General features: G+C 39.1%; 1 protein-coding gene across 2 annotated transcripts in view; it reads left to right on the top strand.

The window, feature by feature from the left end:
- Window positions 1-2,793, top strand: part of dachc (dachshund c) — a 64,226-nt gene extending 61,433 nt beyond the window's left edge. For both annotated transcript variants that reach the window (XM_026931986.3, XM_026931985.3), the window contains exons 9-11: window positions 163-306; window positions 1,407-1,475; window positions 2,107-2,793. In XM_026931986.3, the coding sequence (XP_026787787.1) occupies window positions 163-306; window positions 1,407-1,475; window positions 2,107-2,144 (251 nt within the window). In that variant the 3' untranslated portion in view covers window positions 2,145-2,793. The remainder of the gene's footprint in view (window positions 1-162; window positions 307-1,406; window positions 1,476-2,106) is intronic.
- The last annotated feature ends 11,122 nt before the right edge of the window (window positions 2,794-13,915 follow it).

Here is a 13,915-nt window from a genome sequence, read left to right as displayed (position 1 = left end):
AAAAAAACTATTACACTAAAAATAAAAAATTGTATATTGCACGATACTACGATATACAGAGAACGATTTTAAGAATCAGAAGTCTTTGAAGCACTAAAGTGTCTGAAGCCTGGCACATTTCTTTTGCGTTTTTCTCACATTTCCACGTTTGTTCCTTTCCAGCCCTCATCCAGAAGCGACTGAAGAAAGAGAAAAAGACAAAACGGAAGCTCCAGGAAGCTCTCGAATATGAGTCCAAGCGACGTGACCAGGCTGAGCAGACGCTGCAGCAGACGACAGCCAGTGAGCACGCTCACACTCCAAACGGTGAGCAAACACACATCACACGCAGCTGAGTTACACAGCTGGAATAATGACCTGCTGAAGGAGTGGCTTCTGGTTATACCTCAGGCTGCACACACTTACACACACACACACTGTTGAAAAATGCATGTGATTAGAGTGCTGATATATTGCAGAACTTTACAATTGTAGCACATGGAGTATAAATCATGGGCTTTCTTCCTCTTGTATTGTGTGCTGCTGATCCATCATTCTGTATTGATTACATCTGCAATTTCTCTTCTGTTGTTTATCCCGGCATTTGACACACACTGAACACCCAGGGTTTCTTTTATTTTTATCTAAATGGTTTTTCCAGGAGTTTTCTTCGTGGAAAAAGATTGTCGATTGTCAAAGGAACAATTCAGCTAGAAATGAATGAACCCAGGTGCAGTCCACCAGCCAAAACATGTTTGGTGTCTTAATCTTGCTTTTTCACTTTTGTACTGAAGCTATGACACTAACATTGTTAACATCCAAGAAAAGCTTGTCGCTATCAGCTTAGCATTGCCAAACTGCATGTCAAAATCATTATAAACTCATCCCCAAATGATATTATCCCTTTAAAGCAAAAATCCATCCTGAAACACATTAAATTTATATTTATTTTAAAATATTTGTGATGTGTTTATGATCGAGTCTGGTGTTCATTTGTTGGTTGGTGCTGTATATTTGTTATTCCTGTGAAAAGTTAGCGGTTGTTTGCTGCGCTTTTGACATTGCTAGCGTGGTTACCATGGTGCTTAACAGGAGAAAACATTTCAGTGATCTTAAACGTAAGCGCTAACGATCAGATTGTGGTATTAGAAGTACTAAAGCGCCGCTGCATCACAAGGGCTAAATCCCACTGGCACCACTTTCAGCAGGTAGTCGAATGGCATTGTGGGTAATGCAGGATTCCATTAGCTAAAGTAAAAATGGTGATGAAAGATGTTTTAACTAGCATTAAAGATCACATGTTAAATATAAAGATTAATAAACAAGTTATTCACAGAGGATTTTTCCTTTCACATTACATTATGCTGTAGTTTTGATCTTTATAAATAAACTTGACTAAAAATATTGAATGATCGATGTTTCTTCAGAGCCTCCTGCTCCGGAAATGGAGACCGACCTGAGCAGGGACAGAACAGACGCAGACAGGACGATACCAGGTAACATCCTCTCACTGTCCACTTGCAGAATCCGGGAAGTCTTTTTTGTTTACTCTTTCTACATTTTCCTTTTTTAAGGGTTTATTGAGGCGCAGTAGCACACAAATCACGCGTTGGATGTCAGTGCACCCATCGTATCAGTGGCCCTGATCATAAGTCTCAGCAGTGTGACCAGAAATTGTGTCATGAAGCCTTTGTTCAAAGATTAAACATCTAAAGCATTGAGAAGGAAATTAAATTGAATGTCAGCGAAGCAAAAAAGAGAGACAGAGGGGGAAAAAAAGGCGGGTGGGCAGTAATTAATGGCTCTCTTAATTGTCCTCGTGAAATATTTGCATGGGCATAATTTACATAATTTACATGTAGTAATTAATCATTCAAAGGGGTTCCTTTCTCTTTTTTGTCTGGGTCGAGAGCGCGTGGGCACTCTGTTTCGGCTGACATTTATTTTAATGCGCGTCTTCTCTCTCGACAAAACCTTTCATCTCGTTTTGAAATCTGCCCGTGTAAGAACACAACCTCACGGACCGAGGCTATTCATCGCGCATCGAGGCCCACATCAGTCAAGTCTGGCAAATATTCAAATACATTTCGGTTCATTAGACCTCTGTGTGTGTGTGTGTGTCTGCAGATGGACGGCTCTTTCTCAAGACTGCGGTGATGTTCTGAAGAAACAGAGCGAGAGAACATGTAAATCAGTGCGGAGTCGGAGGAAGCAGAAGTGCGAATAATCACAAACTATCGATTGTATCGGAGGACTAGAGACATTTCAAGGACCCCAAAGGGTCGGTGTCTACAAATTACTGCGAGGAGACTGTCACACGCATTGGAAATCAATGCTTTCATTGTGCCTCTCTGTGAAGTCGAGGCACCTTTTTCTTATCACAGAGGCTAAAAACACACCATGTGGACCTTCACAACATTTTTTTCTAGGATATTTAAACCACTCACACTTTACTGACCATGAAAAAAATATTTCAGAGCTTCTCTTTTATAGCCCTGACATGTTTAACTATCTATAAAGCACTATTTCCATCGGGGGGAAGAGTCTGATGAGTTGAGTTTATTCATCGTTTATTGAATATCTACATGACATTTAATGTGTTTTCGTGTAGCTGTCTTGTTATTCCCAAAAGAAAGATTGTCCATGTTTTTTGTTTTTTGTCATTATTATATGTTTGATGATTATAGCAGGTATTCTCAAACGAAAAAAAAAAAATCATGAAACATGGAACGTGTACATAAAAGTGTAGAGATAATATTGTGCATTGTATGTCGTAGCGCTGTTAGGAAATCAATACAAACCTCTTTAATGAAATATCTTGCATCTAAGTTATTATTATTATTATTATTATTATTATTATTATTATTAGGTCCATAATCCATCATCATACCTGACTAGGAGAGCATGCTGGCATGTCATTACATTTGTCGTGTCTGTCTGATATATATATAATAAAAATATTTTTTCACCTGGTACAAAGCAGGTCACACCTTACAGACACGTTTCGATCTACACATGCCTTGGGTCTCTTGTGACAGTTTTTTTTTTTCCATTATTAAATAATGACCATTGCCCAGATTTTAAATTTTATCAACATTTTGAACTTTTTCACCTATAACAAAAATTACCATAAACATCTTATGTTTTCCATGTACGGAAATGTATTATAACTCACTCTGGCACAATTGCTTTTGAACATCCTAAACATGGAAGACATGCAAACGAAACAAATGTAGCTTTTATTTCAATGTGTAAAAGAGCCACAGTGCTCTGGCCACCTAACTTCTCCAAAATGTAAGTGGAGAGGAAAAGTGAAAGGAAAAAAATGATGTTTGTTATTTGCAGCATGTTTCAGTGTTGATTCTGATTTCAGCATTTTTATGTTTTTAAAATAAGACAGTGTATATGAAGTGCACAATTAGAAAAAAAGATTTCTCAGGGGTTCTTTGGATGGTTATGGGTTCCATCTTCCTAAAGGGGCCACACAGAGCCGTTAAAGGTTCTCCCAGAGGGGCAGGACAAAGGGCAAGTACTCTTTAGTGTTAAGAGTATCTCCTACTGATTTCTACAGGACTCAGAACGGAGCGGCAAATTGGTTTTTGGAGGCTCGTATTTAGTAAAAATCTTCTCTTAACTTATTTTACAGACTGCATGTCATTATATCATTTACCTGCTCCATGTTAGTTTGAAAATGTCGAGTAGTGATATGTCACACTGGACTCATCTTCAAATAATTTTTTCATGCATTTAGTAGGAATATAATTAGTAAAAACCTGGCCATCCTAAATCCGTAATACAAGCGACCAAGCTATTAGATTCATTCATTCTTGGTCAGGGTCACTGGAGATCCAGAGCCTATCTTGCGAACACTGTATATATTATATATATATATATTTAAAAATGGTGAATACATCAGCTGTTCTTATGTTTGTGCTTATGCAAGACCATTGAGGAAGACCATGTGAGGTCATTCTTTATGGATTGTATTCATAGAACAAAAATCTGAATTAATTTTTTTTTTCTTTAGAAAAACACCAGAATTTTCCTTGGTGCTGGTTTCTTCATGTTCACTTTTTATTCAAGCCAAATATTTCTCTAAAAGATCAGTTAATTTGGTCGTTCATGCAGCTGCAATTGACAGCAATTAACAGCAGGGGCAGCAGACACACCCCTTTTTTACCAGACATCAATTACGATATCCCTCGTACAGTGGTGTCATTAGGCATCGCTACAGACTATGTGACAAATCAGACGTGTTAGCTGTAGCGTGCAATGCAGTTAGTCCAGCCAGAATGGAGCAGGAAGATAAGGCTAATGTAATCTAATCAGAAAGGGGATATTATGCATTAGTGTGCGTGTTAGCCATAGCATTCAGAGGCGTCTGGCGGCTGAGGTAAGGTTGGAGGACGTGTTATCTAAATGAGTGTGAAGAAGGGATGAGGACCAGGGTCCATGGATGGATAATGAAAGGGCAAGAGAGGAGCGGTCGGCTTTTAGCCCTTTCTCTTTTACCCATTACTAATTCATGCTGCTCTTTCTTGCTCTTAGTGATGAGAGAAAAAGAGAGGGAGAGTGTTTAGGGAAAGGGAAAAAACGGTGTGGGGATAATGTGCCGTGAAATTGAGTCTCGTTTGCAAAGGGTTGGGCTGCTTTTGACTCCAAAAGCTCCACACAGGAAATGCTGGGAAATTGACTGCTCTCCATCTAAGAGTGTATTGTTTACTTTGATCAACCTTTACTCTCCAGGCTAAAAAGGGAGGTTAAAAGAGGGCAGGACTTAGTGCCATTCCTTGGGCTAAAGTGTGAATTCCGAAATGGACCTTTTAATGGATGTGGAGCTTTACCACATACTTAACATTTGCTGACTTGAGGTTTCCTGAAGAGTCACCAGGCCAAGGTCCGAGTTTCCTGCCTCCAGTGTTAATTAACCTGACGAAGTCTTGCCCAATCCCACTCCACTTAATTTGCCAGGATGGAGTTGATTTGTAATAATTACAGGCAATCAACAGAGTTTAATGTTTTAATATTTCATTCTACATCAAATTATTGTGCTTCACTAAAGACTCATCAAATAAAAACTTTCACTTCCTTTGCAAAATGAAGCTATCTGACTCTATTTTGCTGCTATACTCTCATTAAAAGTGTTCTGTCTGGCAAAGGAGGGTTTTCCATTTGGAAAATTTCCAAAAGGTTCCTTAACTCTTTTGTAGCAGAAAAGGTTTCCTTTCTCAAACAGGTTCCATGTAAGCTCACTTTAAAAACCAATAACCATCAACAATCCAAAGAACCCTTGAGGAACACTTTGTGGACACAGGAAATGCTCCTCCATACAAAAAGAAGAAGAAACAGGGCTAAAAGTTTACGCTCTATAGCTAAGGATTAAAACACATCTAGGGGGGTGCAGTTATAGAAAATAATCAACAACAGGGTGGTGTGAAATCTACACTTCCCAAGGTGTTTAATTCCTCTTACATCGCAGCAATGTGCCAACGCTAACAACACTTCATTTATTAATAAACAACCCATTATATTTTTAATCCATTTTTAGTTACGTTTAATCTTGTGACGTCACAAAACAAGTCTACACCAGTTTATCTTATTTCTCTGTCTTCAAATTAATAAGCCAAAAAAAAGCTTGTCATATTACCAAGAAACCAGACAGCGCGAATTCCTTTCCCGTGTTAGAAAACTCAAATTTCCTGCTACAAAGCGCTGACACTGGAGACTCCTTCCATAAATGCTACATAAACTTCTTCCCACAGCTTCACTATATCAGTTACACACTTTTTATTCAGTCTATGTGGCCACGTTTCCACCATTGAGGTCCCTCAGCTAGCTGCTATTGTAGAAATGATAACATACTAGAAGTGGGCACATTAATATAAACCTGTGATTTGCCTGCTGTCAGAGCTGCTGTTATAGAAAATGAATCAACAACATCGACTCTAACCAATCAGAATCAAGAATTCTGTGATAGAAAGTTTTAAATACATTAAAGCCACAGTTAGCCTAAGGCGTAGTGCTAACGAGTGTGAAAAACTTGGCCAAAGCCTCTCTACTCATTTTATAAGTAATAATGCTGGACAATGTTGAAATACATGGATCCTTTATATATAATATCTATGGATTTGTGCTGCCACTTTATGATGCCCATGCTGTTGCAGTTACAGAAAGTGGCACTCCAGCTGCAGCAAGTCTTTAGGGACATGAAGGACGATTGCGGAAAAACAATCTCACCATCACTGATACCTCATATTCTCAGTAAAAGCTTACACGCTTTCCATTCAAATCCATTTTGCTGCTAGTTAAGTCAGATGGTGGTGGACACAGGAAATGTTCGCAAAAGAAATGCTCCTGATCCAAGTTTGTTTACTTAAACAAATTCTGCCGCTCTTTCCTGCTAAAAGGGGAGGGAAAGGTGTAGAGACACTTACTAGGCTGAAAGTGTGAATATGAGTGATTCTGTAATGGATCCACACTTTTTAAGATTTATTCTCATATCCACTTGACAGCTGCTGAGTTTCCAGTCTCCAGTACTGAACCTTTGTACCACTTTTTCAATGCCACTCCACTCATTTTTACACACTGTGCAGTTTTGACGATGCGCATGTTTCTGTGTTTTAATGCGTGGAACCTCTGTGTAACGAGTCATATTGCCAGTTTGAGATGTCCATACTGTTGCAGAATTAAAAACTGGCACTCCAGCTGCAGTAAGTCCTGAGGGACAACCAACGAATGCACAAAAAAAAAATCTCACGATCACTGATGCCTCATCTTCTCAGTGAAAGCTTACACTCTCTCCACAGAAGGGAGCCATTCAGACGGATTTTGCTGCTAGTCAGCAGTACGTGAAGCAGATGTTGGCGGACACTGTTCAGACGTCTCTGTCACATTCTACCATCTCTCCATTTAACTGCTCCCTAATGAGTATTTATTGTTTCCCAACACTACTGTCGCACCTATTTATTGGTGTGTGTGCGGGCACGAGTTTGTCTATGTGTGTATACGTGTGTATATGTGTGTTTGTGTGTGTTCCCGAGATGACATCTCCTGGCCGCCTCTTGACAGCTGGACTGGCTTGTTTTCGCTGTCGTCCCCTGGGTATTCGCTGTCAGCTTTGTGCTTGGCCAGACTGCGAGGAGAGAGATTAATGGACAATAAGGACACGATGGAGAGAGGGAGGGAGGTAGGAAGAGAGGGAGGGAAGAGAACGATGGACAGAAGCAGTGAGACAATGAGAGAAATAGAAATATGGAATGAAAGAAAGGGAAAGAAAGGGAGAGACGAATAGACAAGACTGAATGAGAGTGAACTAAAAATGGACAGAAAGAAGACAATTAATGGCAAGAAAAAGGACAGAGATGGATGTGGGACAGAATGACAGAACAAAAGACGGTTTTACAAGAGGAAAGTCAATGAGGGAGACAGAAGGGACAGAAAGACAAAAAGAGATGGGAATAGGTAGAGATAATGGGATGGAACAGAATGACAGAAAAAGTGAAACTGTGACAGAAGACAGAAGGAAAAAACTACAGAAAGTAACAAGGAGGCTGTGAAACAGACATGGACAGAGACAGCTAGAAGGACAACAGAAAGAGACAGAAATAAAGAGAAAGCGACAGGCAGGGAAACAGAGAAATAGACATGGACAGAAAAGGCCCATGAGACTAAGACGAACAGAAAGGAAGACAAAAAGAGAAACAGTGACAGAGAGCGATAGGCAGCGAGAGAGAGAGAGAGAGAGAGAGAGAGAGAAAGTGAGAAAGTGAGAGAGGACAAGCGCAGGCCAACAACCATCTGCTCATTTCCTTCTAATGGACAAAGCAAACAGCAGGAGACACTGCTGACTACAAATCTGGCTTTTCTTCATTACTGAAAGCACACAGTAATTTGTCCCCGAGTTTAACTCAGACACAGACATGCCTATTCTTTCTTCTTTTCCTTTTCTCCCTGCTGTATGTCTTTTTTTTCTCCCTTTATTCTTTTTTCATTAATCACGTCCAAGAGATAACCTGCCACTCTTGCTCAAAGGGGCTTTTATTTAAAGAAGACGCACGGCCTTGGACATTAACACCAGTCTCTTTGTTAGCCATGACATAACTAGCATCTGTAAGCCTGATCAATCGAACTCGGTCATTCAGCAAACTCGAAAAAGGAAACGAGAAATAAGCTCAAAAATAACAAACGTATTGTGACTGATAGTGACCTACACTGCAAAGGTTACTTAAGACCCTGGGTGTGGCCCAATTGCTTTTATGAATTTAAAATTACTGATTAATTTATTCTAAGAAATGGCGGTTACTGAATGAACACTGAATTAAGTTCAGATCACTAGAACACAGAACGTTGCAATGCTGTCCTATTGATTAGCTAGCAGCCTGCTAATGAAAAAGCTAGTCATTAGCACTGTAGCACTCTTCATTAATCAGCACACTAATGATTCATTCTTGACTAAGTGAGAAGTGGAAGGTTTCTGGATTCCGAGTAGGACAAGAACAGTCCTCCAAAATGTAATTCCCACTCGGAAGGTTTTCTGTGAGGAAATGTTTATTCAAACAAACTCGAGCAAGAGTGCGGTTCTATTGAATATTGGCGCAGCTGTGATTTGGTTGTAGGCATGAGTGCTGTAGCTTAGCACAGCCATGCCGATATTCAGTCTAACAGCATGATTACGAGTGTGATATTGCTTTTATACAATAGTTTTATAAATTAAATGTTTTGTTTATTTTCGCTCCACTAGTGAAAATAGATGCAGAAGAAGCCACACTCACTTTATAGCCTGTCAGCTAGCTGGCTAGCTAACTCACATTGATTTGTACATTCCTGTTAAAGGTGCTTCCCTTCTTCCTTTCATCTTCATCTGAGGAGCTTTCATATTTAAGTCAGAAGTTATATTCATGTAAAATGTATCTTATGCCATGTCCACTGATGATGTCACTAACACTAGTGTAGTAACAGTGTAGTAAGTGTGGTAAGTTTCAGTGGGACTGTTACACACAGTGAAACGTTCCAGTGTGGTTATATTAAATATAAGCACTCTTGGAATGCCACTTGTCCAATCAAATTAGTAGACAGGAACTAACTGTTGTATAATTAACATTTTAGGAAGGAGTCTCCAGTGTCAGCACTTTGTAACAGTCAGAGGTAAAGCTGTAACTTTTCTGACACAGGAAAGTCTTTAGGATGCCAGTTTCTTGGTAACATGACAAGCTATGTTTTTTTTATTTTCATTAACTTCAAGGAAGAGAAAAATTGAGGTTGATAAGGGAAGGACTGTTTATAGCTGCTATAAAGTAAGTGATAAGAACAAACTTGTTTCATGGACGTTACACAACATTAAATGTAAAAATGTTGTCTTTTGCTGTATTCATATAGGATGAGGTGTCTTGTTTGCTTCCCATATAACAATGAACTATCAACCTTTAATTTAAAATATGTTTAATTAAGTTAATTTTAGGTTTGGTAAATTAGCTATTTTATTCATGGTTGAATTAGCTGGTTAAATTAGCCAGCTAGCAAGGTTTTGTACATGAGTTTGTTAAATTAGCTATGCCTTTTAGCAGTGGTGGAAAACTAGCAAGCAAAACTAGCAAACTAGCTAGTCATGCAGGATTGGGAATGTCAGGTGTTTTCATCAGTTAAAAATGTTTACTTTTACTGTTGAACACTTGAGTCTGTTTAAATGTAGATACTTTTTGACTTGCACTTAAGTGTATTTTTCACTCCATACTTCTACTTTTAGTAAGTAAGATTTTAACACAAGATACTTACTTTTACTTAAGCGCAGTTTCTCTGTACTTTTTCCACCTCTTCTATAAAGCTATAGTTCTTGTTCAAGTTGCAATTCTGGGATGTCACTTCAACATCACAGAGGTGGTCTTAATGAAAATTAAGTAGAAGAAAAGCAGCATGGTTACCAATTTTGTAAGCAGATTTCTGTGTTTGGTAAGGCTAAGCTGTGTCTGAGGTGTGGCCATGAATTATTAAAATAATAGATCATGCGATTTCGAAATTTCACAACCTAAGTAACTCGTGGTTATAAATTATTATGCTGTGGCCACAAATTGTGTAACTTGAGCCCATGATTTACTATGTTGTGGGAACTTCATACTTAATGACGCACCAGTTAATCATTTGGGAGGAACGAGTGGAAAAGTCTATTTGAGAATTTGAGAATTCGCTTAAGGTGATGCAGCCTAATAATATAACCATATCACAATGCCAATGTCACAATGTATGTTTTTATGCTTCATTCCAAGATTGAAGTAATATATTATCATTATATTATCTATTACCTATTATCTGTGTTATATTATCAGTCTCCTCCATAGGTTCATCTTTGCCAAACCACACCAAGGTATAACTTTTATATTTAAGCTTCTCTTTTACTTTTCTTAATTGTCTTATTATTAAAATGTCAACTTACTGAGCAACTTACTTTCCCAATAAAATTCTAATGATTCTAATATTCATTATACTTTCACAAGAAAAAATCCTTTCTGGATGGAAAGGTACTTTTTATAGCACTCTTTCCTAAAGCACATTTCATTTTCTAAGACTTTCAGATACAATTTGAGCACCATGTGTCTTATTTATATGACTAATAATTTACTGAGCAGGAAGCAGGAGAAGGAAAAGAAGAAGGCCGTCTGGTACAGTTCCTCATTACTACCTTGCCAGGCGGATGTTTGGATATGTTTTGTGTTTAATAGAAACAATATGGACGGAAAAAATGGGGCCACTGTACCAACATATGGGGAACAACTCCACATTTCACTATTTTACACAGATCTGGGATCAGTTTGCATACATCATAACCTTATAGCTGAAAAGCAATACTGCTCTTAAACCTGGGTGAAAACACTCCATAGGGTCCCTTCCTGCTCCTTCAGGGGTTTGTCGTAAAAACTAATGGTGCCGCTGTGGCTTTCATCAGAGCATCTGTATTCGGTTTCCGATCATCTCATTAACTTACGCAGACGTGAGTCACGTCCCGTCAGAAATAATCTGATCCCAGCGGCCTGTCATTGCAAGCCGCTTTTATTGGGCTGATGATATGATTAAGAATATGATTACACAGCCGCAGCATATGGAATGGGATGGAAAGGGATAGAGATGTGGAATGGAGAAGAGGGATGGAGAGACATCAGATAAAGAGCGAAGGACAGATGAAATAGAATGTTGGGATGGACAGATGAGGTGGGAGGGATGGACAGGTGAGATGGACAGTTGGAATAGCAAGGTGGGATAGTGAAGAAGGAACAAATAAAATGGAGTGGAATGGAGAGATGGGATGGAGAGCTTGGAAACAAAGTGCTAAGATGCAAAGGGATGGGGAGTTGGGATGGGCAGATAAGGATGAATAGAATGGAGAGATAGGATGCAAACTGCTAAGATGTAAATGGAGAAGGGATTGAAAGGTGGAAGATAGAGAGGGAGATGAAAGATAGGTTAGAGATTAGATGATGATGGATGAAGAGATGGAAAAAAGATAGATGGGATGGAAAGGAAAAGAAAAAGCTGGGATGGAGAGGGATAGGAGATATGGTTGGGAGATGGAAAGGGAGGGATAGATGGAATGGCAATAAGAAGGGGTAAATATGGGATGGAGATAGAGAGGTGGGATGAAAAGAGATGGGGCAAAGAGAAGAAATGGAGAGAGACAAGATGGAGTAGGATAGAGAGGTGACATGGAGAGATGGAGAGATTGGCTGAAATAGAGATGAAGAGATAGAATGGAGAGAATGGGGAATTGGAAGAGATTAGACTGAGATGGAATTGCCAGATGAGGGGTGGAGAGGTTGAATGGAGAGATATGGAATAAAAAGGAATTGTAAAGGAAAGAGTTGGGATTAAAATGGAATGGAAATGAAAAGAAGAGTGGAGGGATGGAGAGATTGAATGGAGGGCTGGGATGGAAAGAGATGGAAAGGACAGATGAGGGATAGAGAGATTGAATGGAAAGATAGGATGGAAAGGGGTGGAGAGATGGAATGGACAGAGATGGGATGGAGACAGATGAAGAAATGGAATGGATAGATGGAAAGGACAGAGATGGGAGGGAGACAGATGAAGAGATGGAATGGATAGATGGAAAGGACAGAGATGGGAGGGAGACAGATGAAGAGATGGATAAGGACAGAAGTGAGATGGAGAGATGGAGAGGACAGAATTGGGATGGAGAGATGGAATGAAGAGCAAAAACAGCATTAAGGGCAATCGATATGTCCAACAAAGCGTGACTGAGAGTGGCTATAAGATGAGCAAAAAGAAGTGCATTTGTTCTGCAAATATCACAGACAATAAACTATAAACTGGTTTTAGCAATAAAACGTGTGTAATGTCTTTTGTCATGTCTCCAGAACATCTTTCCATGACTGCTTCTGCTTAAAGGAATACTTCAACAACTGCTCTTAGACTTTCGTTATATAAGTGAGTCTCTGTAAGTGAATAAGGGGCATGTGTTGAAGTTCTTGTCTGTAGTAATCACACCTACACTACAGAAGCGGTGACTCGAGATGAAGCTGAACAATGCTAGAGTATTCCTTTAATTATAGTAACTGAGTAAGATGTAAACAATATAAAGTGTATGGGGTGAAAAAAACGTCACTGGATGCAGAGAAACTACACACAATGTGTGATTAATTGGTTGTGTCTGGCACCTTCATGTGCCGTATACACACACCTCTCCCTCACACACACACACACACACACACAGACACAACTTTCCCTCACACACATGCTCATATACAACCTTTTTGTTGCAAACTTCAGTCACACATTTCCACATCCACACATTTCACAAACACTTTTCACACACACACACACACACACACACACACAGAATGTCTCTCACACACTACACTAATCCAGTATTGAGTAAGTTAACCACAGCTTAACAGCAGTTATAGTAAAGCCTGCTTTGTGTTCACCACTTCCAGCTGGCTGCCTTCACGTGCCTCCATTAGTCACTGACTATTGTGTCCAATTAGCCGATTAGCTTCTGCAAACCCACAACACGTCTCACATCCCCACCAGATGGCCATTACACAAACACACTCATTTATCTCAAAGCCAGTGGTGGGGAACAAACAAAACACCTATATTATTTCATTCGCTGTAGGCAGCTTGATGTTTGGCGCTCTGCCTTTTTTCTTTTTTTTTTTTTTTTCTTTTTTCTTTGAAGCAGCTGGTCGCTGTGGCTTTCAAAGTCAACTCCAAAAAGAGGCCATCTTGTTTTTATTGGCTATGTCCCAAACTGCATATTTCCTCACTAAATAGTATGTCAAAGTAATACGCAACGTGTGGTAACTCATAGCAGCATAGCTAAGTATTTGGACAGACTATTTAGCACAGTAGTAAATGGTTTAGCCATTAAAGGGAAAATCTACCCAAAATGTAAAAAACGTAACGATCAGTACATCTGCCCTAAACCTGTCTACTCAGGGCTTACAGTCTCTGGAGTAAGCTTTTTCTGGTTTATATACTATGAAAGTTCCAATAAATTTTGCAAGTCTACAATAGCTTTTGGACAGGATATTTGAGTATATTTTTGGCACCATGATGCAGTAAGCTACTGCTAAGAATGCTAAAGGACACTCTGGTGATTGTATGAAGTTTTTACAACTATATAAATGTGATAAAGATATAAAATCATAAATTCTGGCCAAACGCTGAGACTGAGAGATGCAGTACTGCACTACAGGATATTAAACAACATGAAAAATAAGCCAGCAAACACAGAATGTTTCCCTAAGGTTCCCCTTTGGTTAACGTTCTGGGAACATTATATTTTGATTAACAAAGTCAGCACTGTTTCTAAAACATTCTGGGAAATTTAAAACGCAATGTATGACAACTGACAAGGAATACTAGGCAAAGGTTGCTTCTTTTTTTTTTTTTTTTGAATACAAACTAACATTCCGGAAACATTCCC

Source organism: Pangasianodon hypophthalmus, chromosome 26 (genome assembly GCF_027358585.1).
Source record: "Pangasianodon hypophthalmus isolate fPanHyp1 chromosome 26, fPanHyp1.pri, whole genome shotgun sequence".
NCBI lineage: Eukaryota > Metazoa > Chordata > Actinopteri > Siluriformes > Pangasiidae > Pangasianodon > Pangasianodon hypophthalmus.
This window is presented reverse-complemented; position numbering and strand designations above follow the sequence as displayed.